Source organism: Siphateles boraxobius, unplaced genomic scaffold, assembly GCF_051911475.1.
Source record: "Siphateles boraxobius isolate OS27281-9 unplaced genomic scaffold, OSU_SipBor_1 5, whole genome shotgun sequence".
Classification (NCBI taxonomy): Eukaryota; Metazoa; Chordata; class Actinopteri; order Cypriniformes; family Leuciscidae; genus Siphateles; species Siphateles boraxobius.
Genome location: NW_027509141.1, coordinates 21,083,456 through 21,109,336, shown reverse-complemented (window position 1 = coordinate 21,109,336; position 25,881 = coordinate 21,083,456). Strand labels below are relative to the sequence as shown.

The 25,881-nt window shown below is 41.9% G+C and overlaps 1 protein-coding gene across 1 annotated transcript in view; it reads left to right on the top strand.

The window, feature by feature from the left end:
* Nucleotides 1-1,461: 1,461 nt before the first annotated feature.
* The window catches only part of synpra (synaptoporin a), a 42,757-nt gene continuing 18,337 nt past the window's right edge, over nt 1,462-25,881 (top strand). The window contains exons 1-2 of the mRNA XM_077203250.1: nt 1,462-1,617; nt 1,759-1,824. Of these exons, the coding sequence (XP_077059365.1) occupies nt 1,600-1,617; nt 1,759-1,824 (84 nt within the window). The 5' untranslated portion in view covers nt 1,462-1,599. The remainder of the gene's footprint in view (nt 1,618-1,758; nt 1,825-25,881) is intronic.

The window sequence follows — 25,881 nt, the reverse complement described above, 5'->3', positions numbered from 1 at the left end:
GTGACGTGTGATGCACCTGGAATAGTGTTACTTAAGTATCACCAAAACGTATGCATAGAAAAAACAATACCACAGTTCTGTGACATTTCATGTTTGCTGATTCTGAGAGTCCTTTGTGCTGGAGAAGTCGAGGGCAACTGAGATGGCATCAGGTGTGTGCATGTTTGGGCTCTTGCTCATAATAAGTGAAAGAACCGTGATCGGGGTAGACTTGACCTTGGACTTACAGGCAAACACAGATCTAATACCCACTAATACACAGTGAAATTTAAATGAACAGTGCCTAAAAAAATAAAAAATTAACCTTTGGGGCTAAGGTCCCTGTAGGCTTCATTCTGACACTCACACTTCCTGAAGTCTTTTTTTCCCTCCTTCTCTGTGACTGCTTTAGGTCCCTTCAGCAGTATGGTGTGTGTGTGTGTGTGTGTGTGTGTGTGTGTGTGTGTGTGTGTGTGTGTGTGTGTGTGTGTGTGTGTGTGTGTGTGTGTGTGTGTGTGTGTGTGTGTGTGTGTGTGTGTGTGTGTGTGTGTGTGTGTGTGTGTGTGTGTGTGTGTTGCAAGCAAACAAACAAACAAAACAAAAAATCCATCGATGACTTGATTCCAGCTGTTTATCTTTGTGCAGTGTACAGTATACATGGTGACAAATAGCCTAATACTATACCTCATGAATTAATGAATGGATAGCCTACATTCAGAATGCACTGAACAGAGTTGCTCTTCTCTTTTTTAAATTCTCAAAAAATGGGTTTGTAAACCCAAGCAAACTCAAACTATGCATCTATAGATGCATAACATCTCCATGCATATTTTCATGTTATTATCTTGATGCTTTGCCTGGCCTACTTGGTCAAGTTAAAGGAGATCATGATTATGTAATGTAGCTGTGTTGGAATCTTTAGCCTACTGTTTCCACACACTTGAATGAGCTTTAAGGAAATGTCACTGGACATAGAATTACGCCTACAATATGCTGAATGGTAAACTGAACACAACCAAATGTAATAGTCATGCTAGACAATTAGAGAATGGGTTTATCTTGTCAATGCTATCTGCTGAGTTTGAGAGGAAACATTTCCCACTTAACTTACTATAGCAAAGAAATATTCTGTCAATATCTGATTCCCAGTCAGCAAACGTATTTTGGACTGACAAAACAACATTTTATAGTGCAAATAAATTGTAATTTGATAACATCGTCCGATAGAGAAAAACATTATGGCCACGGTTTATTTTGTTAAATTCAATCAGCGTCTGTCTCCACGGAGCTCCAGATTGTCTCTCAATGCCGAACACACTCGGCTCTTTCCGTCAAGAGGAGAGGTTTTTGCTGAAGACACTCGGCTCGTGCCCTGTTATGGAGAGATTTATGACGAGGGTAGTTGCTCTGCTTTTTTGTTGTGGAGGAGTAATTAACCGGCTCTCGGCTCTTTTCGTTTCGAGAAACGATTAATGCCGAAGTCACTCGGCACTTTCCGTACGAAGGCGCGATTACAGCCGATTCCCTGCTCTGCGCTCGCGACTCTGGCACATCACTCATTAAGCGTTGTTTTGGTCTTGACCTATCCTACTTACACGCACTTTTCTCTCCAACAAGAAAATGGATTCCGCTAACCAGGTAGGAAATATGTTAATGTTTGTGCATTTGACAATATCTATTGAAAATCACGACAAGTGCTTAAAATTTAGTCGACTGAAATGTGCCTAATCAAACTGCATCAAATGACGTTATTGATCATGTTCATTGTTATTACTACAGATTGTGTCACTTGGGACATTCCGAGTTCTTAAATTACCTCTGGGATTCATCCGCGTTCTGGAATGGGTAAGTGTGCGTAAAGCACGCGTTTTTCCTCTCACCTTTCTCAAACTCTCTTTCCTTTACTTTCCTCAGTAGGCTCAATTAACTTGGTCCAGGCATGTGTAGGGGAGAGAGTGATTTTTACTATCGTTTTCTTTTCTTTTTTTAACCATCATTCATATGTTGTAGTCAGTTTTGAATTAGTAGCTATATGCCACAGCCATATTTATAATAGGACCCTTAATCCATTTGGGCATTTCTTAATATCGGAATTGGGCACGTTAGAAGGATATCTTACATTTCTAAGTTTTGCATCGTGTCATTTATTTTAAACAAGTAAATTTCTCCTCATAAGTGTAAGTGACATATTTTGCTGATGACATGATCGATCCCATATAAATGAACCGAAGGGCTCGGGTTTATATAATGCACCAGCAGTCAATTTTTTTCATGGGTTCTGCTCTTACTCGTTTTTTACTGCAATTAAGAGGAAATTGGTAAATGTAAATGAGTCAATTTTAAGATGACCTCCAAAATTCATGTCTACGCAAATTGAGTGCAAATTGTAAATGTATAACTTGTGATAGTAAGGTTTACCATTAAAGTAAAATCACTGCAGTTTTTTTGCTTTCTGCACATGATCTGTCCATGCATAAGAGAGCTGATGTGTTTTTACATAAACAAGCATATGTGTAAATACATAGCAAAATACATTTGCTTTGATATGTATTCCTTGTGGTAAGCTGATATTTGTGCAGTATATGCAATATATAATGTAGTATGTACTGGGACTTGTTTGTTTGCATAATGTGTCACTTGTTTTATACTTGTACTTGATGTGCTGTGTAACCAGAAATTACTATTCTACCACTAATTGTCTAGTGTGGGGGAAAAAAAGCTAAAATGTGTTTTCCCATGGCCATCTGATGAGTGTGGGTCTGGGAAGTGTGTGCCATTCGACTTGCCATGGTGTCACACTCTGGTGCTCTGACATAATCTAGTTGATGAGACTCAGAAAGTATCTGATCTATAAGGACATGCCCAGTTGTACAGTGTATTTGTGTCCATCTGCAAGTCTTTCTGGACTATTAGTGGCAATATGCGGCTTTAGTACCCTATTATCAGGTTCTTTGCACAACAACAGGATTAACAGAAAGCAAAACTTACTGTATATAAATGGTATTTTCATATGGGATGCTATCATTACCATATGGCAAGACATATTATGTGCAGAGCACTTGTTAGCTCCTAATTCACTGTGCTAAGAAAAACAATTGTGGTCTTGTCTGCCTTAAAAAACTATTTAAAATGGCTAATTTATTGTGTTATGACCTGTTCCCCAGATGATAGAATAGAATAGGATAGAATAGAATAGAATAGAATAGAATAGAATAAAATAAAATAGCTATATATATATCAAGCGCCTGACAGAACCCTTAAGCGTAGAATATATATATATATATATATATATATATATATATATATATATATATATATATATATATACATATATATATATATATATATATATATATATATATATATATATATATATATATATACATATATATATATATATATATATATATATATATATATATTTTATTGTTTTTTTTTTTAAGTGAGCAATGTCTTCTAATTTTGCAGATATTTTATTTATTACATCAAAAAAGTATTTCTAAGCATACCCTGTGCTATATACTGTTCACTGCAAAGTCAAAAGGTCAAGTGTTCTCTCAGTCCCTTTTTCCGTCATCAAACTTTATGGAGAGGAGAAAATTAAAACATTTACAATGCCAACCATAAACGGCTCTGAGCTATGCAAATGTGAGGCAGGCATAAGTGGCAGCGCCATTTTGGATAATTATTGCAATTGAATGCTGGGGGATTGGAGGATGCGATGCATCTTCTCCTGAGGAAATTAATCTCCCTGCTCTCCATATGAAGTGTTCTCTGAAAAATTTTTTTTGGAAGCTTATCACTGGGGAAACATGCAGTCTTAATCACTTTTGGTCACACTGTGGCTTTTCTCTGTGTGTTTCTGTCTGTATCTCCCTCTGCAGGTCTTTAGTTTTGTCTCTGCCTCTGTAGTTTCCTCTCTGCCAGTTTTTTTACACAGTGATTCCTGCACAGCCGCCTCTTGATATTTTCTCCCCACCCTCTGTCTCTCAAAAGCAATTATTTGTGAATCATGATAATTAACCGATTATTAAGCTGTTGAAATTAGATGACTCAGTGAGACCAATGACACATATTAAAATTATGTATTATGGACCATGGATAAATGGTTGGATGGATGGATATATATAAATGTATGGATGGATATATAATAATATAATATAATATAATAATATAGGAGTGCTTTCAACAATATACAGCTACCCGTGGATTATCCCGCTTATACTATGGACTTTTGCAAGCATCCACAAGTTAAAGCTGTCATAGATGTTTGCAGTGCTAAATTTGACTGGAAGGATTATAATTTTCATTCGTTTGTACATTTGTATGACTAAATTGAATAAAATGAATAAAAAAAAAGAATAAACATTTGTATGAATAAATTAGCATATCGCTGGATCGAGAGAAAGAGAGAGAGAGAGAGAGAGGGAGAGAGAGAGAGAGAGAGAGGCTCTGTTTACACCTGGTATAAAGATGCCTTTTGTACTGACCTAATGAGTAAACATTAGGAGAAGAGTGCTAGCCACACGGCCGGGATTTAAACTTTGCTGGCCGAAGACCCAAGTTTGGTTTGAAGAGGAAAAACGTACCAAGCACAATGTTCTCTCACCATTCCTGATTTCAAACACGCACTCACAGCGTTCAGCGTGGTCTTGCGGCTGTCAGAGCAGAAACTTATGCTTTTGTGTTTTTTCGTGTTCATATGTAAATTGCGCAAGTTTATGTAAAAACGCATACTTTTCGAAGTAATCGAAAGTGGACAAAAAAGACGGATTAAAATACCAGGTGTAAATGGGTATGTGTCTTCCTCGTCCACTTGTGATCCGATCGACCAATACCAGGTGGAAACATGGCCAAAGAGAGAGAAATGTGTGTGTGTGAGTTACCTGCATCTGTACAGAGTGTCTCTCTACTTGGCAATGAAGCTGTTTTTAAAAACAGAGACGTTAAAACCTCCTTACGATTAATGTAATGTGGCAATTCAGTAGCGAATTTCATTTATTATTAAAAGTCGCGGGTAGCATTGACAAGTTTCTGTGCTCCTGTTTCTGTGTGTGCTTCAACGAAAGCATTAATATAGAACAATGATTAAACTGACTTAGAACTATTGTGCATTAAAGGGCTGTTTCACAAGATGTAAAATAAATCTCTGATGTCCCCAGAGTGTGTATGTGAAGTTTTAGCTGAAAATACCCCACAGATATTTTTATATAGCATGTTAAAATTGTCCATTTTTAAGGGTGAGCAAAAACACAGTTTTTGTGTGTGTCCTGTTAAATGCAAATGAGCTGGTGCTCCCGGCGCAGAGGGCGGAGCTTCAAGAGCTCATTCTTAGCAGCTTCAGTTACCTCACACAGACACACACTGAAAATTTCAAAAACGTTTAGCCTTTTATGTTCAAACAAAGATGGAGAGACTCAAGAAGGAGTGAAAACATGTAGACAACATTCCTGAATGGTTAGTTGATGAATTTATGATGCTTATGTGTAGTTATCTTCTAGTCATTGATTAGTGTATTCTGTCAGATCATATATAAACCATGTTCCGGGGGCGTGGTTTATGTAAATTTTAGGGTTTGTGATGTCACTAACATCACCTACCGGCCGTTTTTTGTAGTCCTTAAAAAGCAATTTCTTTAAAAGAAAATATCTCCCTTTGCTTTGAACTTTGAATGTCGTCATTTTGCAGATGTTGTTTATGCTAAAACAGCAACATTACACACTTACTAAAGTTAGAAAAGTGAAATCATAATCAACCACCCCATTAAATGTTTTATTGCTCACCTTTCAGCCAGTCAGAAAAGACATTTATATTATGTTATCCATTTTACAAAAAGCTTGTCCAGTGTAAGATTGGGTGGATGCTGGAATATTATATTATATTATATTATATTATATTATATTATATTATATTATATTATATTATATTATATTATATTATATTATATTAATTATATTAATTATATTATATTATATTACAGACAAATACAATACAAATTGTATTTAAAAAAAAACTACATAAAATTATACACATTCTTTTTTTTTTTTTTTTTGGCTAAGAAGCCTTATGAAGTCAATTCATACAGTTGATTTATTTGAAACGTTTTTTGACTGCTGAGACTGAGCAGACTGGTGATTCATTGATGTAAAGTTGACTGACAGGATGGTAGAGGGTTTTACAAATTCACAGAAGAAATGTTCTTTGACTTTAGATGTTCATCAGTTCACTGGAAAGGTTGACTGACTTTGGGCAGATGTGCTTTGGCTGCCTGTGCGCAGATGTGCAGAAATTCATGTGTGAAAGGTTGGCTGCCTCTCCGTTTTTCGATCTCGAATGAGGCAGTGGTTTCATGACCCACCTTTTTGTCACATGGATGAGACACAACATATTAAAGACTGAAGAGCTAAACCGAATCACACCACACTATCTTGTTGTGACTTAAAGTCCAGTAAAATATAATGAATATTAGAACAACTGCTGTAAAACTATAACATATTTTTGTAAAAATCTCAAGAACCAGTTCTTTTACATGTTTTTTGATTAGTTTATGACAAAAGCCAGTGGTACCAGTATCAACACATAAGCTCCAACCTACATACAAACATACGCAAACAAATATACAGTCGGATCGTATCCTGGTCCGGTGGCCGATTCTGACTAACCGCTGTGACAGTCACCTCAGGGCAGGGGGAGGGGCTTGTGATATCATGTGATCAAGTAGCCATGGAAACTCCATAGGGAGACAGCAACTGAGGAAAAGAAGGGGGGACAGTGTTTTAAAAATAAAATGAGATTTTGTGCCTACTTATGATCAGTGAAGCATACAAAGAGCGCCCAGATACACACTGGCTGAGTGTGTACAGTATATGCCTGAGTGCATATACAGACCGGAAATGATCTCTGGGACCATCCAATGGGTGTTCTTCTCATTTAAACACAGATTATCACATAAAACAATAGTTGCAGTTTGCAAGAACGACTGGGAGCTGGAAATTGTGTTCCAGCTGTAAAGGGAAAGACACACATGTACCATTTATAGACTTATTTAAATCCCTTAAACATTTTCTGTGTTCATCAGGTTACCTGGTTAATGCTAAATCACTGTTTTTAGCCAGTCTGACATCTTGCAACTATTGACTGATGCTTCCGTGCGAGAACATGGGATATTTTTACTCTTGCCACATACTGTGGGAATCATTGGAATGAAGCGTGGCATGAATGCAGCCGTTGGGGGATGGAAAGGTTGGGGGGACTTATGTGTATATATATGCATGTGTGTGTGTGTGTTTACATTCAGCAGCATTTAGAAACATTCAGGAAGTACGCTGAGAGTTCAATACGGGCTGAAAGTGAAGAGGTTAACAGGCACGTCGCTGTTGAGTGTGTTGTGTGTGTGTTCACCCATGGATAAGAGATGAGTGGATGCTTTAATGTGACACAGGTGCATTCTGATCTATATCCACTGACAAAAACAACAAAATCATTTTTAAAATTAGTGCAAATATGACGTTGCTCTTCAGAGTTCACATCTATTCTGCAGTTCTCTTTCAGTTGCTGTACTAATGTTTCTAGTTCTTTTTTTCTACTTTCCTATAAGCTCAATAGTGCAACATGCTAATCGACTAGTTGGTTAGTTGGTTGTCTGAACAACTAGTCAAGTAGTCAAACCCTATATAATTATGCTGGTTTAAAGTCACGTACACTAGATACCAATCAGTACTTTTCTTTTTCTGCCATCTTCAATTTTTAACAACTGCCCTTTTTCCTAAATTATAATAATATATTGTACACATTTCATGCATTAAATGCAGCTAAGTCTGAATAATATATATATATATATATATATATATATATATATATATATATATATATGTATATATATATATATGTATATATATATATATATATATATATATATATATATATATATATATATATATACACACACTAATGGCATATATACTAAAAAAATATTAAAAATCATTAAATAATACAAAATAAGAATAATATTAAGAATAATATTAATAAATATAAAACTAATAAATATTAGATGACACAGACTTTGAAAAACAGAAAGAAAGAAAGAAAGAAAGAAAATGTAAAAATTTAAATTTTTTAATACTAACATTTCTAAAACTAAAACTGAAATAAAAACTAAAGCTAAAAATAAATATTAAAAAAACCTACAACTTAAACTAAAATTATAATAAAATCTGAAAATATAACATAACAGCTCATTAAAAATATGAATCATTACTAATCAAATCACACACACACGCACGCACGCACGCACGCACGCACACACACTCTCTCTCTCTCTCTCTCTCTCTCTCTCTCTCTCTCTCTCTCTCTCTCTCTCTCTCTCTCTCTCTCTCTCTCTCAGAGTTGCTGTGTGTCTAAGCAGTCAGCGGGTCTGTGTTGGTGTAATCTTCTCCCCCTCTTCTCCTCTCTGCGCTCTTCATCTTTGCCCTGCAGAACACAGCTGGGAAAGCTTGATAAACAAGCCACGGCATCGTAACACTCACCCGCTCATAGTCACACCAGTGTGCGCATGTGAGAAAGAGCGAGACAGGGAGAAAGTGAGAGCGGAGGGATGGAGAGGAGAATGCAGCTGTAATGGATGAGAGGAGAGGGGGTGGGTCTCCAGAGCTTCTCGCCATGCTTGAGGCGAGTGTGTTTGGGGCTTAGTTTGTGTGCTTGTTTGTTTGGGCAAGCATGTGCTTATTCATGTGAGAGTGTGCATCAAGTGCAATGATGTGAGCTCCATTGGTTCACACTATCACACACACATGTCCACACACATGCTTGAGACTTTGACTCCTATTGTACTGACACTTGCTGCATAATTTTTACTACCACAAACATAATTGTGATGTTTTTTAAAGCTAAAATTTGGGTTACAGTTAGGCACTTACAAATAGAAGAGAATGGGGTCAATCTAACATAGTGTTATGATTATATATATATATATATATATATATATATTTATTTATTTATTTATATATATATATATATATATATATATATATATATATATATATATATTACATTTTCGTTTTCTTTGCCTATTTTTTTATTTTGCTTAAATTGTTTTTTTTCTTCAGTTTAGTTTTTGTAATTTTAGCACTTTTTGTAATTTTAGCACTTCAACCAACACTGTAAAAAAAGATTATTGGAGAAATTTTTCCAAGAAGATACTATTTCAGTGTTTCTACTTTACAATTTCACATTACATTCAATTTTATTTGCCATTTCTTTGTAATTGTTTGTGTAATTGTTTGTGAAATCTACTATTTATTTTTTGACAGATAATTGTTTCTATGCCAATTTTTTTATAATATATATACTTGTATTTCAATTAACAAAAATGATTTTAAATATAGTTTTAGATAACAATAACAACACTGCTGTAAGTTTTAAAAATACTGTTTTAATAATAAAACCAGAAGACGACAACAATGTGAGTGTTAACATGATTTTAACACCTACTAATATTTTCTGTGTAGTTATAAACAATTGGAAAACTTCATTCCCACAACAACATACAGTCTAAAAACCTAAAATCACTGTAAATTGACATGAACAAATTTAGAGCTCAAATAATACACAAGTTTTAACTGAAAATTATTGTAGGAGCCACATTTAAGTTTCTTATGTTTTGTTTTTTCTTGTGCATTTTGTGAGGGTGCACCCCCTTTAGGTGGTAACTGGTGTCACCCAACCTGGATAAAAGAGATGCCACCTGCGCATGACAGGAGAGAGCAGGCCGCAGAGAGACCGTTCTTGACCTCGCCCGCTCAAACACCTGCCTGACACGCTGCTCTTGTGCTGACATTGTCTTGCAATTAAACTCTTATCATTTTTGCATCTCATTGCATCTTTTGTTTGTATTTTATTTTTATTTGTAATAAAAATAAAAAAAAAACGGCATATTCTCGGACAAAACCATCTCGTTGGATTATTGGGTGCGAGTCAAAACACTGTGAATTACCTGCCTTCTCAACTCTGGGAAAAAATGTATAAAGCTACAGGAAAAGCCAGAATCCATTTTTTATTATGGCCAGTACATTAGTCAAGAACGTCTGCGACATGGGATTCTTTTGGACAACTTTGGAACTTGGACAAGGAAGAAAGCGCTACATTGCGCGTTAGAAGGAAATAGGACCTCGGCGTGCACGCGAAAGCGGAACAAAGGAATTGGAATCACTTCTTTGAAGGTATGTACGGCGAAATACCAGACAATTAAGAACTTTTTCGTTGGACAAAAATCACTGGATTGTTCTAAAGGAAGTTTTGTTCGTGTTTTTGAAGAAGATTTTTTGTAATTATCGAATTTTGTAACCGATTGAAGGCCAAGCAATTGAAGCGGCAAATCAGTTTATTGTTTAAGTTTGAAAGGAAAATACGTGTATTGAACATTGAATTACCTTAAAAAAAAATCCTTATTTTTGAGACTTTTTGGAACTTTATTTTTTTGAACAATGAACGAACAATTACATGAATCAGAGACACTTGTTGCAAGTAGGCCTATTGAGGACGAAGCCGTGACTCGTATGCGGAAAGCTAGGCAAGGAAAACTGTCTCACATTACCAGGAGAATTAACTTCGTGATTGACTTAATGACAGACAGTGAATGTATTGATGATGTTAAACTAAATATGACAAAGTTTAATGAGTTTTTTGAAGAATTCAAAGCCTTGCATGCATCATATGCGGATATGCTTGATGAAACCACACGCATAGAAGACGAGGAAAATTGGTATAGACCGAAGCTCGCAGATATTGTTGCTTTCATTGATAAAGTGTTTGAATGGATTAAGTCTGTCGAAAACTCTAGCTCCCCTGGCGCAATTGAAGTGACTTCGTCTGCCAATGAAGCACATGCACCTGCCCCATTAGTTCCCGACAAAGCCCAGGCAGAGTCTGATTTTGTAGATGCACAGTCCCATAGGTCCAGCGCTTCATCTGGCAGGTCTCGCACATCCACTCGATCATTGCGCATCAATGCAGAGGCAGACCGAGAAGCTTTACTGGTCGAAGCGTCAAAACTGCAGCAAAAGCATGCACTTGAGGAGCAGGAACTATTGCTGCGCAAGCAAAGGGAAGCACTTGAGCTTAGCGTAAAATTGGATCCATCAAACGCAAAAATGAACTATTTAAAGGCTGCTGAAAGGAACACACATGGTCCCATTCCTTTTGATTTAGACACAGCTCATACATCAATGGATAGAGGAGCATCACAAACTGCACACATGGAAGAGCTAGAAAGTACAATTTCTTTTCTTGAAACCCCTTCAGTGAAATCCAAAGCAAACACTGTTCATGTTAAGGTTCCTCTGCTTAACCCAGATCACAGCATGACTACATCACCCAATAGGCCCACCAGCAGTGACTGGCAGTACACCACACTGCCTAGTCTCCCCTATGGAGGTGATTCAAACATATCCTCAGTTCAAATTCAGCCAGCTGTTGGTTTAGTTCAAGATGCTCTGTCTACCCAGTTCACCAGTCAGCCATCCACAACTGAATCTCAGCCTCAGCTACAAGCGCCACTGCAGCCTCAGTCTTATCAACTGCCCCAAGCTCATCTGCAGCTAAAGCCTCTGCAGCCTCAGCTTCGACCACAGCAGGCCCTTCAGCCTCAACCGCCGCCTCCACAGCCACCGCAGGCTAGGCCCCAGCTACCAGCTTATCTGCAGCCACAGCCACTGCAGCCTCAACTCCAACTACAACAACTGCCACAGCCACCGCAGGCTAGGCCCCAGCTACCAGCTTATCTGCAGCCACAGCCACTGCAGCCTCAACTACAACTACAACAACTCCCCCAGCACCGCAGGCTCAGCTTCAGCCCCCACTGTGGCCTCAGTCACAGCCTCAGCTTCAACTGCAGCCGCAGTCTCAGTCCCCAACATGGCCTCAGCTTCAACTGCAGTCTCAATGGCCACCTCGGCAACTGCCACAGTCTCAGCTTCAGCCTCAGGCTCAAACGCCCTCTACAGGTACGCCCAGCTCGCTGCATGACAGCCATATGATCAAAGTGTTGGAAAATCAAAATGAACTGACCAGACTGCTCATGAAACAACAGTTGTCATCTACCTTACCACAAGGCAGCATTCCGGTCTTTGATGGTGAGGTCCTTGAATATAAGTCATTTATTCATAGCTTTGAAAACATGATTGAAAGCAAAACTGACAACCAAAGAGATCGTTTACAATTTCACATAAAGTACACAAAGGGACAAGCCCAGCGGCTAGTTAAAAGTTGTGAATATATGGAACCATATAGAGGATATCAAAAGGCACTAAAACTATTGAAGGAAAACTTTGGCAATGAGTATAAGATCTCTTGCGCCTACTTGGAAAAGGCAATATCATGGCCTCAGATTAAACCACAGGATACCAAGTCCCTGCAGGAGTACTCCATGTTCCTGAGGAGCTGCTGCAATGCAATGGAGGAGATGTCATATATGGAGGAGCTGGACACGATATCCACCATGAAAATCATTGCTGTGAAGTTGCCCTACAAACTCAGGGAAAAATGGCGCAACAAGGCATTTGAGCTACAGCAACAACGCCAAGGCAGGGTAAGAATTGTCGACTTTGTCTCTTTTATGGAAAAACAAGCTCTCATAGCAGGTGACCCCATGTTTGGAGATCTCCAAGATCAGTCAGCTGTTAAAGGAAAGGCGAAAGCTCCTGTTAAAATACGGCTGTCCAAGTGCTCTGGCAGTATCTATGTGACTAGTGTGGCCCCTGCCAATGGAGCAAATGCCGACCCATCGTGTCTCTTTACAGCTCCAAACATGCACTAGATTTGTGCCAAAAATTCATGAAGAAGGCCCATAGAGACAAGCTAAGCTTTTTGAAAACTAAGGGGATCTGCTATGGATGTCTCTGCCCAGGGCACATTAGCAAGGACTGCAGTAGGCATCTTACCTGCAACATGTGCAAACGAAATCATCCCAGCATCCTCCACATTGCAACCAAGGAAACAGACAGTCCATCTGTTGTTAGCGTAGCAAAGTCTTGTGCTCATATAGGGGCCGGAGACCATGAGAGCGTTCTCTCCATTGTACCAGTGAATGTCAAGGCAGCAAAGGGCAGCCATGTCATACAAACGTACGCTCTGCTGGATCCTGGGTCTTCTGCCACTTCCTGCTCAGAGGAGCTCATGACACGTCTCAATCTGAGAGGAAAGAGAACACACATCCTTCTGGCGCACCATGAGTCAGGAAACCTCAGTCTCAGCTCATGTCATATCAGGATTGGAGATTTCAGCATTGGACAGCGACACATTCTTCCATCTTCCTGACACCTTGACCCAAAAGAACATGCCAGTAACCAATAGCAGCATCCCCAAGCAAAGTGACCTGGCGCATTGGGCGTACTTAGGTAAGGTCACAATTCCCTCCATTAGTTCAAAGGTGGAACTGTTGATCGGTACGAATGCTCCACACCTACTTGAACCGTGGGAGGTAATAAATAGCCAAAATGGAGGTCCTTACGCAGTTAGATCAGTTTTAGGGTGGATGGTAAATGGGCCATTAAGAAGTGCTGCTGGTGCTGGAGGAAGTGTGACCATCAATAGGATCTCCGTTGCGAGTCTGGAAAAGCTGCTAATCTCGCAGTACAACCAGGACTTCCAGGAAAATGCAGCGGAGGAAAAGGCTGAAATGTCTGTTGAGGACAAGGCATTCCTACACAAGGCGAAGGAGGCAGTACTGGAAAATGGTCACTACTGTCTGAGACTGCCTTTCAGGAAAGCAAATGTGCACATGCCGAGCAATAGGCAAATGGCAGAAAAGCGTCTGTACAGCCTAAAAAGGAAAATGTCAAAGAATGAGCAGTTCAAACAGGAATACACAGCATTTCTTGCTGACATCTTTGAGAACAACTATGCTGAGGAAATTCCACAGGAGGAACTTGTGCAGCCACCAGGAACAACCTGGTTCTTGCCACACCACGGGGTTTACCACCCTAAGAAGAAAAAACTCAGAGTAGTGTTCGACTGTGCTGCGTCATTTCAAGGTGTGTCACTCAACACTGAACTGCTGCAGGGTCCAGACCTCACCAACTCTCTCCTTGAAGTCATCATGAGGTTTCGCAAAGAGCCCATTGGAATCATGGCTGACATCAAATCAATGTTCCACCAGGTCAGAGTGGCAAAGTCTGATGTTGATTACCTGCGATTCCTTTGGTGGCCACATGGTGACACCAGCCAGACCCCAACAGAACACCGTATGCTTGTGCACATCTTTGGCGCTGTATCTTCCCCGAGTATTGCAACCTATGCTCTCCAAAAAACTGCCACTGACAATAAAAGCTGTTTTCCCCCTCAGGTAGCAAAGACCATCAGGCACAACTTTTACGTCGACGACTGTGCCAGGTCAGTGTCCAGAGAGTCTGATGCCATCCAGTTGGTAAAAGATCTCACTACATTGTGCAGCAAAGGTGGATTCCAGCTAACACAGTGGGTGAGCAATAGTCGTCCAGTGCTATCATCCATTCCCAAAGAGCACAGAGCCAAAGACCTTAAGTCACTTGATCTTGACAAAGACAGCCTGCCAGTTGAAAGAGCATTGGGACTGCAATGGTGTGTAGATTCAGATAGCTTCAAGTTTAACATCAACCTAAGCCAAAAGCCACATACACGCAGAGGCATACTGTCTGTTGTCAGCTCTGTTTTTGACCCTCTCGGCTTTCTTGCCCCTCTCATTCTGCCTGCCAAGCAGCTGCTACAGGAAATCTGTCAGACGGGCTTTGGATGGGATGAGCCTTTGCCGCAGGCCATATCAAAGCGATGGATGGAATGGACCAACAGCTTGGAGATGATCAAAGGCTCCAGTGTGCAGCGATGTCTGAAACCAGAGGGCTTCGGAGTGACCAGGTGTGCCGAACTGCATCATTTTGCAGACGCTAGTGAGAGTGGCTATGGCTCTGTGAGCTACATCAGACAGGTGAACCCGAAAGATGTAGTGCATGTCACCTTTGTACTTGGCAAGGCTAGAGTGCTCCCTTTGAAAAACATCTCAGTGCCAAGACTGGAGCTGGCGGCCTCTGCTCTGTCAGTCAAAGTGGACAGAATGCTGAGGAAAGAATTGCACCTTGACTTAGAGCCCTCAGTTTTCTGGACAGATAGCCAAACGGTGCTTAAGTACATCGCCAATGATCAAGCCAGGTTTAAAACCTATGTGGCAAACAGGGTTTCATTCATTCGAGACAACACAGAGCTGTCACAGTGGAGATATGTAGGCAGCAAAGACAACCCTGCCGATGACTCATCCAGAGGGTTGAATGCCAAAAGGTTCATGGAGCAGAGGAGATGGATTCATGCTCCAGAATTTCTATGGAAACCAGAGGGAAGTTGGCCAGTAGTGCAGGCACTGGGCTCCATGCTTCAAGATGATCCAGAGGTTAGGAGAACCACTACTGTGTTCACAACCATGGAAAAACCTAGAACCCCTACTGACCAGCTTATTTTGCATTTCTCAAACTGGATCAGCCTTTTAAAGGCTGTAGCTTGGTACCTCAAGCTGAAGAGAAATTTGATGAGGAAAATTAAAAAAGGAAAAGAGTTTGCCCCACTCACCCACTCCGACAGGTCACAGTCAAGCCAAAAGGTGGTAGACTTAAAGCCCCATGTTGAACAGTACCTAACTGTGACAGATCTAGCAGATGCAGAAAGAGCAGTTGTCATTTACAGTCAGAGACAAGTTTTCTCTCCTGAATTCTCAACATTGCAGATGACACCTCCCAGAGTATCCAACAGCAGTAGGCTTTGCAGGCTCGATCCTGTGCTGGATGATGGCTTCCTGAGGGTAGGTGGCAGACTACACAGATCTGCAATGCCAGATGATACTAAACACCCCTGCATCTTGCCCACAGATTCAAACATCTCAGTGCTATTGTTGCGACACATTCATGAACGCAGTGGACACAGTGGCAGAAACCACATGCTCTCGGAACTCCACAAGAAGTACTGGATTAAAAAGGGCAACTCCGTAGCTAGAAAGGTGCTCACCAAATGCGTCACCTGTCGCCGTGTGAGAGGCAAAGTAGGTCAGCAGAAAATGGCAGACCTGCCGCTGGAAAGAGTCCTACCTGACCTTCCACCCTTTACCAATGTAGGACTGGACTATTTTGGTCCAATTGAGGTGAGACGAGGGAGGAGCACCATCAAAAGGTATGGAGTCATCTTTAATTGCATGTCCAGTAGAGTAGTACATTTGGAAATGGCTTATACTTTGGATACGGATTCCTGCATTCATGCCTTGAGGAGATTTGTGTGCAGGAGAGGCCAAGTCAAGCACTTCAGGTCTGACAACGGGACGAACTTGGTGGGTGCGCATGCAGAGCTGAAGAGGGCCCTGATGTCTCTCAATCAGAAGAAGATTCAAGACGCCCTGCTTCCTGATGGCATTGCATGGAGTTTTAACCCACCGGCTGCATCACACCATGGCGGGGTCTGGGAAAGACTCATTCGATCCGTCCGGCAGGTACTCAACTCCACTCTGCATCCGCAAACCACGGACGATGAAGGCCTTCAAACCCTGTTCTGTGAGGTGGAGGCAATCCTAAACAGCCGCCCCCTCACCACTGTGTCCTCAGACCCCCATGACCTGGAACCGCTGACCCCCAATCATCTCCTTTTGATGAAGACCATGCCAACACTGCCCCCTGGAGTCTTTCAGAAGTCCGACATCTACGCCAAGCGGCGCTGGAAACAGGTCCAGTACATGGCTGATCTCTTCTGGCTCCGATGGACGAAAGAATATCTTCTACTGCTTCAAGAGAGGCAGAAATGGACAGGTGTGAAGAAGAACTTCAACATCGGAGACCTCGTCCTGGTGGTCGATCCAACTGCTCCACGAGGGTCCTGGCCATTAGGAAGAGTCCTGGAGACGACATCAGATTCAAGAGGCTTGGTCAGGTCTGTGAAGTTGAAGACTAAGACTTCAGTCCTTGAGAGGCCCATCACCAAATTGTGCCGGATCCTTGAGGCTGACGATGAATCCTGATGACGACTCCAATGATGTCCTTGATAACACTATACAGGGAAGTAGTGTTTTAATCATTACATGGAGAATGGATACTTTATTACTTGGCTCCTTTTTGTATGTTGTAAAATAATTGATTCTTGGAGAACAATTAGGGGCCGGTGTGTAGGAGCCACATTTAAGTTTCTTATGTTTTGTTTTTTCTTGTGCATTTTGTGAGGGTGCACCCCCTTTAGGTGGTAACTGGTGTCACCCAACCTGCATAAAAGAGATGCCACCTGCGCATGACAGGAGAGAGCAGTCCGCAGAGAGACCGTTCTTGACCTCGCCCGCTCAAACACCTGCCTGACACGCTGCTCTTGTGCTGACATTGTCTTGCAATTAAACTCTTATCATTTTTGCATCTCATTGCATCTTTTGTTTGTATTTTATTTTTATTTGTAATAAAAAAAAAAAACGGCATATTCTCGGACAAAACCATCTCGTTGGATTATTGGGTGAGTCAAAACACTGTGAATTACCTGCCTTCTCAACTCTGGGAAAAAATGTATAAAGCTACAGGAAAAGCCAGAATCCATTTTTTATTATGGCCAGTACAATTATATATAAGTGCTTTTATAAAATTGTTAACTTCAAGAATGGAACCCATTTACTTTAATTGTAAGCATAATTTATTGTGGTAAAAAAAATAGTGCTACAAATACCGTTAATTAAGCTTAACCCTTATTAAGACCTTAGGGGGGCCAGGGGGGCCCAGAGGGGCCCAGAGGGGACCAGAACTGGGCCCTCACTAAATTATGGAATAATTGTTAAAAAAATAAATAAAATAGGCATATTTGTGGAAAAAATACCTAATATTTGAGTTACATAAATGCTTTTTATTTGTTTTCTTCCTAATTATCCTTTAAATAGTGGTCAAGAACCCCCCCACCCCCAAAACAAAAATGGTTTGGCCACTGATAAAAATTTGATGTTGCATTTGATTTGAAGTTCAGTAGGCTAACGTTACGATCAGAATGTCTGGTCAGCACAAGTCCGGTGCTCAGAAAAGAAAAGAGAAGAAGAGAAGAAGAAAATAGAGGCCTTCGAGTCGAGATGTCCTAAACAAATATTTTTAAAAAGGTGGTGACGGCGAAGCTGGAACTAACATTAGTAACTTAAAGTCAACGTAGAGCAAGGAAAGAAACAGCGCAGCCAACATTTATGAGTGTTGTCAAAGACCCGGTACTTCGGCACCAAGTCAGTACTAATTTTTTTTAAAAACGTCACGCCACGGGTACCAGGTTTTCTCAAACCCGGTAAAGTTGGCCTACTTGATGCGCGTTCATGCCCGAAGCGCGTGCAGTTGCGTCCTCTTCATAAAAGTGTTGAGACATTGCGGCGGTGCTGCTGATATGGTGGCTGTAAATCCACTTGTTGATAAAAAAGGAGGAAAGAGCCACCTAAGGAAATATTTTGGATATTAGCTCATAAAAGCGACGCGGCGCGGTCGTTTTTACAGGTGCGCAAGTTAATTGTTGCATAGCAACGACAGACGCCTCGGGAGAGACGCGCTTGTGGAAAGGAGAAAGCGGTGTGAACTGCGCTCTCCATGATGATGAGGAAGTATTGGCAAAGAATTCATTGATTTCTAGCCCTTGCATTAGCTTTACTACTAGATATATTTATGGAGATGAGAAATAAAAAGCCGGCTGAAATGCGTCACTGTCGGCATCGGTGAACAGATAATGGTCCAGAACCGAGTCTATTTTTGCTGCGCTTCTCATGCTTAATTAAAAGTGAAAGCACACTTTTGATGGACAAAAAATAAATATGATTTCACACAAAAGTGCCAAAAATGCACAGATTTTGCATGTCTAGTGTGTTTTAACCAGAACTGCAGTAGGCTATGTAAGAAAAGAAAATGAAGACATTTATATAAAATGTACCCATTTAAACGTGTTTTTATTATTCAGTTTAGGTAAAAGTAGGCTATATCTAAGCCCATCTAAGATTATCTTGTCCCGGGCCCAGCAAGACTGTCAGCTGGCCTGCACACACACACACACACACACACACACACACACACACACACACACACACACACACACACACACACACACACACACACACACACACACACACACACACACACGCGAGCCACATTAGGAGTTCCTCTGCTTTAATTACTGCAAGTGAGTAAGTGGCAGTAGCTGAAGCAGGAATAAATTAAAGCATCATAATTATGACTCACCTGTCTCTTCTGGGTCTTGATTTAAACTCCCAGTCCACATTAGCTGTACTACAGACATTCTGCAGAAAAGTGATCAGATCAGACCACACTTATTGACTTAAAATAATTGGTATTTTGTGTGTAAATTATTTGATACATTATTTCTAAGCTAAGAGTTAAATGTCATGAAAACAATCCCCTACAAGCATATCACTGTCTGTGACTGTAAAGGCTCAAAGTGTTGAGGCTCATCTTGGTGCTGCCACCAGATGGCGCTAATTGCTTCATTTTGATTGCAAGTTATCACATCCACTATTGTTTAATAATCTTCTTCTTGCACATTGATATACAGTCCACAGTCCAAATGGCAGAGGGTCCAAATTATGATTACTTACTGTCTGAAAGAAATGAGCAAAAGAGCAAAATTCTGAAACCAGAATATATTTTGTGGTATCTGCATTCAAGATCACTTTATTTGTATAATAAATATAAAAATATGTATAAAGAATTACTATATAGATTAGTGACAGCACCTGTCACTAATCACCTGGGACTTGCCTATATACACATTCTCACCAACATGTAGTTGTCTGGTCTTTTCTCCACTATGTGCAAGACTTATCTGACTCTCTACCTTATTGTTTACCCGTATCTTCATCTTCATAATCATAATCATGTGCAGTCTGCAACCTTTGTACAAGTTCCGAGTCATCCTGCAAAGATAAAGAACTATTATCATAAATTTAAACCATTCTAGAGTGCCTTTCACCATCCTGTGATACTTGTACTATATCTCTGAATCTCTTCAATAATTAGGCTACTTGAGAGCGTTCTTCCGGTTGCCTGTGCTTCAGTCGCTTCTATCGCTGACAGAAGCCCAGACCGACTAAGTGAAATGGATCCCGGGACTCCTTTAACTTCTCCCGCTGATCTGTTCGCCGACCTGATCCATCAACTCCATCACTCGCTCCTTCCGCAATTGCAGTGGCTTTCTTCTCCAATGCACTTTGCTGTTTGAAATGCAACCGCAACGATTTCATACGGATAAAGCAAAGATCGCATTCATAATTTCTCTGCTTTCAGGCCGTGCGCTCTAGTGGGTCAAAACCATTTGGGAACAAGCAGGCAAGGTAACAAACACTCTGGATGCCTACTTCACTCACTTTAAGGAGGTTTTGATCAAACCGCAAGTTCACTATCAGTTCACGATCAACTGTTTCGACTAAAACAAGGCAAATATTCGGTGGCTGAGTAGTGGATGGAATGAAACTGCCCTTATCACTGCTTACCGACAGGGATTGTCACCTTATCTACAAATGCATTCTCGCCATCTTTGATGACAGCTTTGGTTTGGAAAACCTCATTCACCAATCCATGTGTGTGGCTCAACACTTAAAAGCCTGTGAACGTGCAGCCCGGTCACACTAAATGCATTGTGTTTATCGTGCAATTTATACGCAAAAAATATTTTTTACGGGCATAGGATACGCATGGGTAGGTTTAGGGTAGGTTTTGTAGTGGTGTGGGGTGCGTGTGTATTATATGTTTGGTTAGGATTAGTGGTGTGGGGTTCGTGTATATTAAACGCAATAAAGTGCGCATCAAATGCACGTGAAAACTGCGTATCATATGCACGTAAAAACTCATTTTTAAAAACTCATATAAATTGCACGATAAACACAATGCGTGCTATAGAGACGGATTTTCATGAGATCAGGCTGGAACATGAGTTACCATCAACACACCTGTTCAACATCCTCCAGCACCAGCCCCGGAACTCATGAAAGTTAATTCATTTCATATATCTCCTACTGAGGGACAAAGACTCAATCAAAAACATTTGCGCCTTTATTGCGGGGCTGAGAGACATTTTATGTCAGAGTTCCCTGTGTGACCACTTCACCCAGCGGTGAGTAGCATTAATGTTTATCCCAATGTAACCTCTCTGCTGCATATTCCTGTATCAGTGATGTCTGCCCATCATGATGTTTCAGCAAAGGCCCTTATTGACTCGGGCTCCGCAGGAAACTTCATTTCAAGAAACTTCATCGACCGCTTCCAAATCCCGAAGATCCCTTGTCAGAATAAATGTAATGTTCAATCCATCCTGGGTAAGCCGTTTGGAAAAGGCTTTGTAACTCACTGCACTCCGTCCCTCACGCTCCGCATCGGAGTAACCCACTCTGAAACAATATCATTGCTGGTGCTGGATGGATCAACAGTCTACATCATTCTGGGACGCCCCTGGTTAACAACAATGGCTGCCCCTAATATTTCCTGGACCACTGACAACATTCTCTCGTGGGGACTGCTTTAATTCATATTTAAAACTTCCTACCCGAATCAAATCAACAGCTGATTCGTCCAATGTGTTTCTCCAAGCAACCACCATTGAAAGTCCAGAGAAACATCACCAGATCAAGATTCCTGAGGAATATGGGACGCTCCAGGATGTGTTCAGTAAACAACCAGCCACATGTTTACAACCTTATAGGCCACTGTGCCTGTAGAGTGTACCTCTTATCCAATCCTAAACAATAGACCATATAGGAGTTTGTAGAAAAAGCTCCTTCTAGATCCCCTTCCGCTTCCAGCTTCTTTTTTGTGTCAAAAAAGGACAGGGACCGAGGCTTGTGGCAGTGCATCAATTATTGAACCCACAACAAACAAACTGTCATGTACAAATATCCGCTGCTTCTGGTTCCTCTTCACCAAGTTGGACCTAGCGCGTACACCCTCATCCGTATACGGAGGGGGGATGAATGGAATACTGCCTTCATAACACTATCGGGGCACTACGAATATCGGGTCATGCCATATGTGCTGTCCAACTCACCCTCCGTGTTCTAGGCCTTGTTCCATGGTTTTGTGATCATCTACATTAAAGGGATCCTAATCTACTCCTAGAGCGAGGCAGACAATCGCCTCCACGTTATGCAGCTCCTTCAGAAGTTAGGAGAAAACAATCTTTACCTCAAGTCGGAGAAGTGCATATTTCATGGTTCATCCATGCAGTCCCTGGGCTACATCATTAAAGGAGTAGTTCACTTTTTAAAAAACTTTTGCTGATAATTTACTCACCCCCCTGACATCCAAGATGTACATGTGTTTCTTTCTTCAGTCGAAAAGAAATAAAGGTTTTTGATGAAAACATTCTAGAATTTTTCTCCATATAATGGACATCATTGGGTACCAAACGGTCCATGGTCCAAATGACAGTTTCAGTGCAGCTTCAAATGGCTTTAAACGACACCAGACGGTGCATAATGGTCTTATCTTGCGAAATGATCGGTCATTTCAAAAATAAATAAAAAAGTTTACTTTCTATAAGCACAAATGCTCGCCTTGCTCTGTTCTGTGATGCACGTTCGTGACTCTCCTGTTCGAACTCCTTCATCACAATGAACAAATCTTTTTTCGAGTCATTTTGTTCGTTGAATGAAATCCTAGAATGTTTTCATCAAAAACCTTAATTTCTTTTCGACTGAAGAAAGAAAGACATGGACATCTTGGATGACATGGGGGTGAGTAAATTATCAGCAAATGTTTTTTTAAAAAGTGAACTATTCCTTTAAGACCAGGGTAAGGTAGACGCAGGGCGGAATTGGCCCACTCCCACTACGGTAAAATAACTTCAATGATTCCTGGGCTTCGTAAACTTCTACCACCGCTTCATCTTCAATTTCAGGACCTTGTCAGCTCCTCTCACCTCCCTATAATGCAAGACGCCCAAGTCTCTGTCCTGGAGAGGAATTCCATCAGCTCAAGTTTGTATTTAGCACCGCTCCCACCTTAATCCATCCAAACCCAGATCTACCATTCATCGTTAAAGTTGATGCTTCCTGAACTGGTGCAGCAGGGGGACCCGCCAAACTCCATCCATGTGCCTTTTTGCTATCAAGCTGCCGTTGTAAGTATGGTGTCACTGGCTGGAGGGGGCAACCCATCCATTCAATGTAAAGTGGTTGTGTTTGGCTTTTTCTCCTGTGAATTTAATAAAGACAGTTTGTGTTTAGATATTCTCATTTGTCGTGCGTTTGACAGTGTTGACCAGTTTAACCTGTGTTACACTGCTTAGACATTGAGCTGCAGCCTCTTAGTGGACCCCATTACAGTGAGCCAGTGTTAAAGCTAAATTCAAAACAACTGAACAGTTCTCTGATGAGCATGAGTGCACTGCCGATACAGGGCCACTTCTTCTGCTGTGCTCTACCAAGTCACATAAATGAGAAATTGGATTCCCCGAATCTCTCAAGCTAAGATCACTTGGTTTAAATAAATATTTCCTTGTGTAACTGAATACTAAACACAAGAGAAATTAATTTAAAGCATGGATTCAAAGGCTTTTCCTCTGTCTGATACACTCAGCTGTGGAATTTGAGGGCTGTATGATTTACAGCACTGAAATTGTTACGATGCAGCAAGGATGAATCGGAGAGAGAATTCAAACGCAAGCACTTTAATTAAACAAACAGGTAATCCACAGTGAAATACAGAATAAATACCTCGGGACCGGGACGCAGAACAGCTACAGGAAACGACGACCGACCCCACACAACTGAAACACGTAGGTATAAATACACAAACAGACAAGCTAAACAAGATAAAAAGGGGGTGTGGCTAATCAGAAACACATGGGGAGACTAATCAACATGACGGGGAACAGCTGAACATGAAAGGACAGGGGAACACACGACAGACAAGAACAAGATACAAAACCCACACGTGACATAGAACAGCAGGAACTCAGGCTCAGGAACAGCAGACACCGGCTCAGGAAAAGCAGACACCGGCTCAGGAGCAGACACCGGCTCAGTAACAACAGACACCGGCTCAGGAACAACAGACACCGGCTCAGGAACAACAGACACCGGCTCAGGAACAACAGACACCGGCTCAGGAACAACAGACACCGGCTCAGGAACAACAGACACCGGCTCAGGAACAGACAACAAACACACTAGCTCGGGAACAGACAACACACTCACTGGCTCGGGAATAGACAACACACTCACTGGCTCGGGAACAGACAACACACTCACTGGCTCGGGAACAGACAACACACTCACTGGCTCGGGAACAGACAACACACTCACTGGCTCGGGAACAGACAACACACACCCTGGCTCGGGCTCAGGAACAGACAACACACACACTGGCTCGGGAACAGAAAACACACACACTGGCTCGGGAACAGACAACACACTCACTGACTCGGGAACAGACAACACACACCCTGGCTCAGGCTCAGGAACAGACAAAACACACACTGGTTCGGAGGCGGCCATCTTGTTCGTAGACACTGGCTCGGAGGCGGCCATCTTGTCTGTAGACACTGGCTCGGAGGCGGCCATCTTGTCCGTAGACACTGGCTCGGAGGAAGTGACGTGAACAGTCTCTGGATCAGCAGAAGTGATGTGAACAGTCTCTGGTTCGGCAATCTTGTCAGGAAACTCTGGACTGGACGGGACCAGCATCTTGTGAAACTCTGGGCTGGACGGGACCAGCATCTTTTGAAACTCTGTGCTGGACGGAACCAGCATCTTGTGAAACTCTGTGCTGGACGGGACCAGTGGTGAAGAGGGCCTTGAGCTGGGAGGGACCAGCGGCGAAGAGGACTGAGCGCTGGGCAGGACCAGCGGCGAAGAGGGCCTTGAGCTGGGCAGGACCAGCGGCGAAGAGGGCCTTGAGCTTGGCAGGACCAGCGGCGAAGAGGGCCTTGAGCTGGGCAGGACCAGCGGCGAAGAGGGCCTTGAGTTGGGCAGGACCAGCGGCGAAGAGGGCTTTGAGGTGGGCAGGACCAGCGGCGAAGAGGGCCTTGAGCTGGGCAGGACCAGCGGCGAAGAGAGCCTTAAGCTGGGCAAAACCAGCGGCGAAGAGGGCCTTGGCTCTGGCTGGACGTGGTTGACGTGAAGCTCTGGCTGGACGTGGCTGACGTGAAGCTCTGGCTGGACGTGGCTGACGTGAAGCTCTGGCTGGACGTGGCTGACGTGAAGCTCTGGCTGGACGTGGCTGACGGGAAGCTCTGGCTGGACGTGGCTGACGTGAAGCTCTGGCTGGACGTGAAAATCCAGCTCTCCCGACATCGGGAGAGTGCCTCTCTCCAGTCCAGACCAGAGATATTGGGAAGCTCCCTCGGGTTGACCTCCTTAGCCCCCAGCCGGTAACACAACTTAATTGCCTCGTCTCCGAGGGAGCAGGAAGTTGCCAGAGGAATAAACCCCCACGTGAACTGTAACAGATCGGGGCTACCCAGGGCCAAGGCCGCGATCTGACCCGCGAATTCCTGGCTCATGCTGGGAAGATCAGGTGAGATCCGTGCTGCTGAATTCATCTTCGGTCGGTCATTCTGTTACGATGCAGCAAGTATGAATCGGAGAGAGAATTCAAACGCAAGCACTTTAATTAAACAAACAGGTAATCCACAGTGAAATACAGAATAAAGACCTCGCCAACGGGACACAGAACAGCTACAGGAAACGACGACCGACCCCACACAACTGAAACATGGAGGTATAAATACACAAACAGACAAGCTAAACAAGATAACAAGGGGGTGTGGCTAATCAGAAACACATGGGGAGATTAATCAACATGACGGGGAAAAGCTGAACATGAAAGGACAGGGGAACACATGACAGAAAAGAACAAGATACAAAACCAACACGTGACAGAAATATGGGTCCCGGATGCA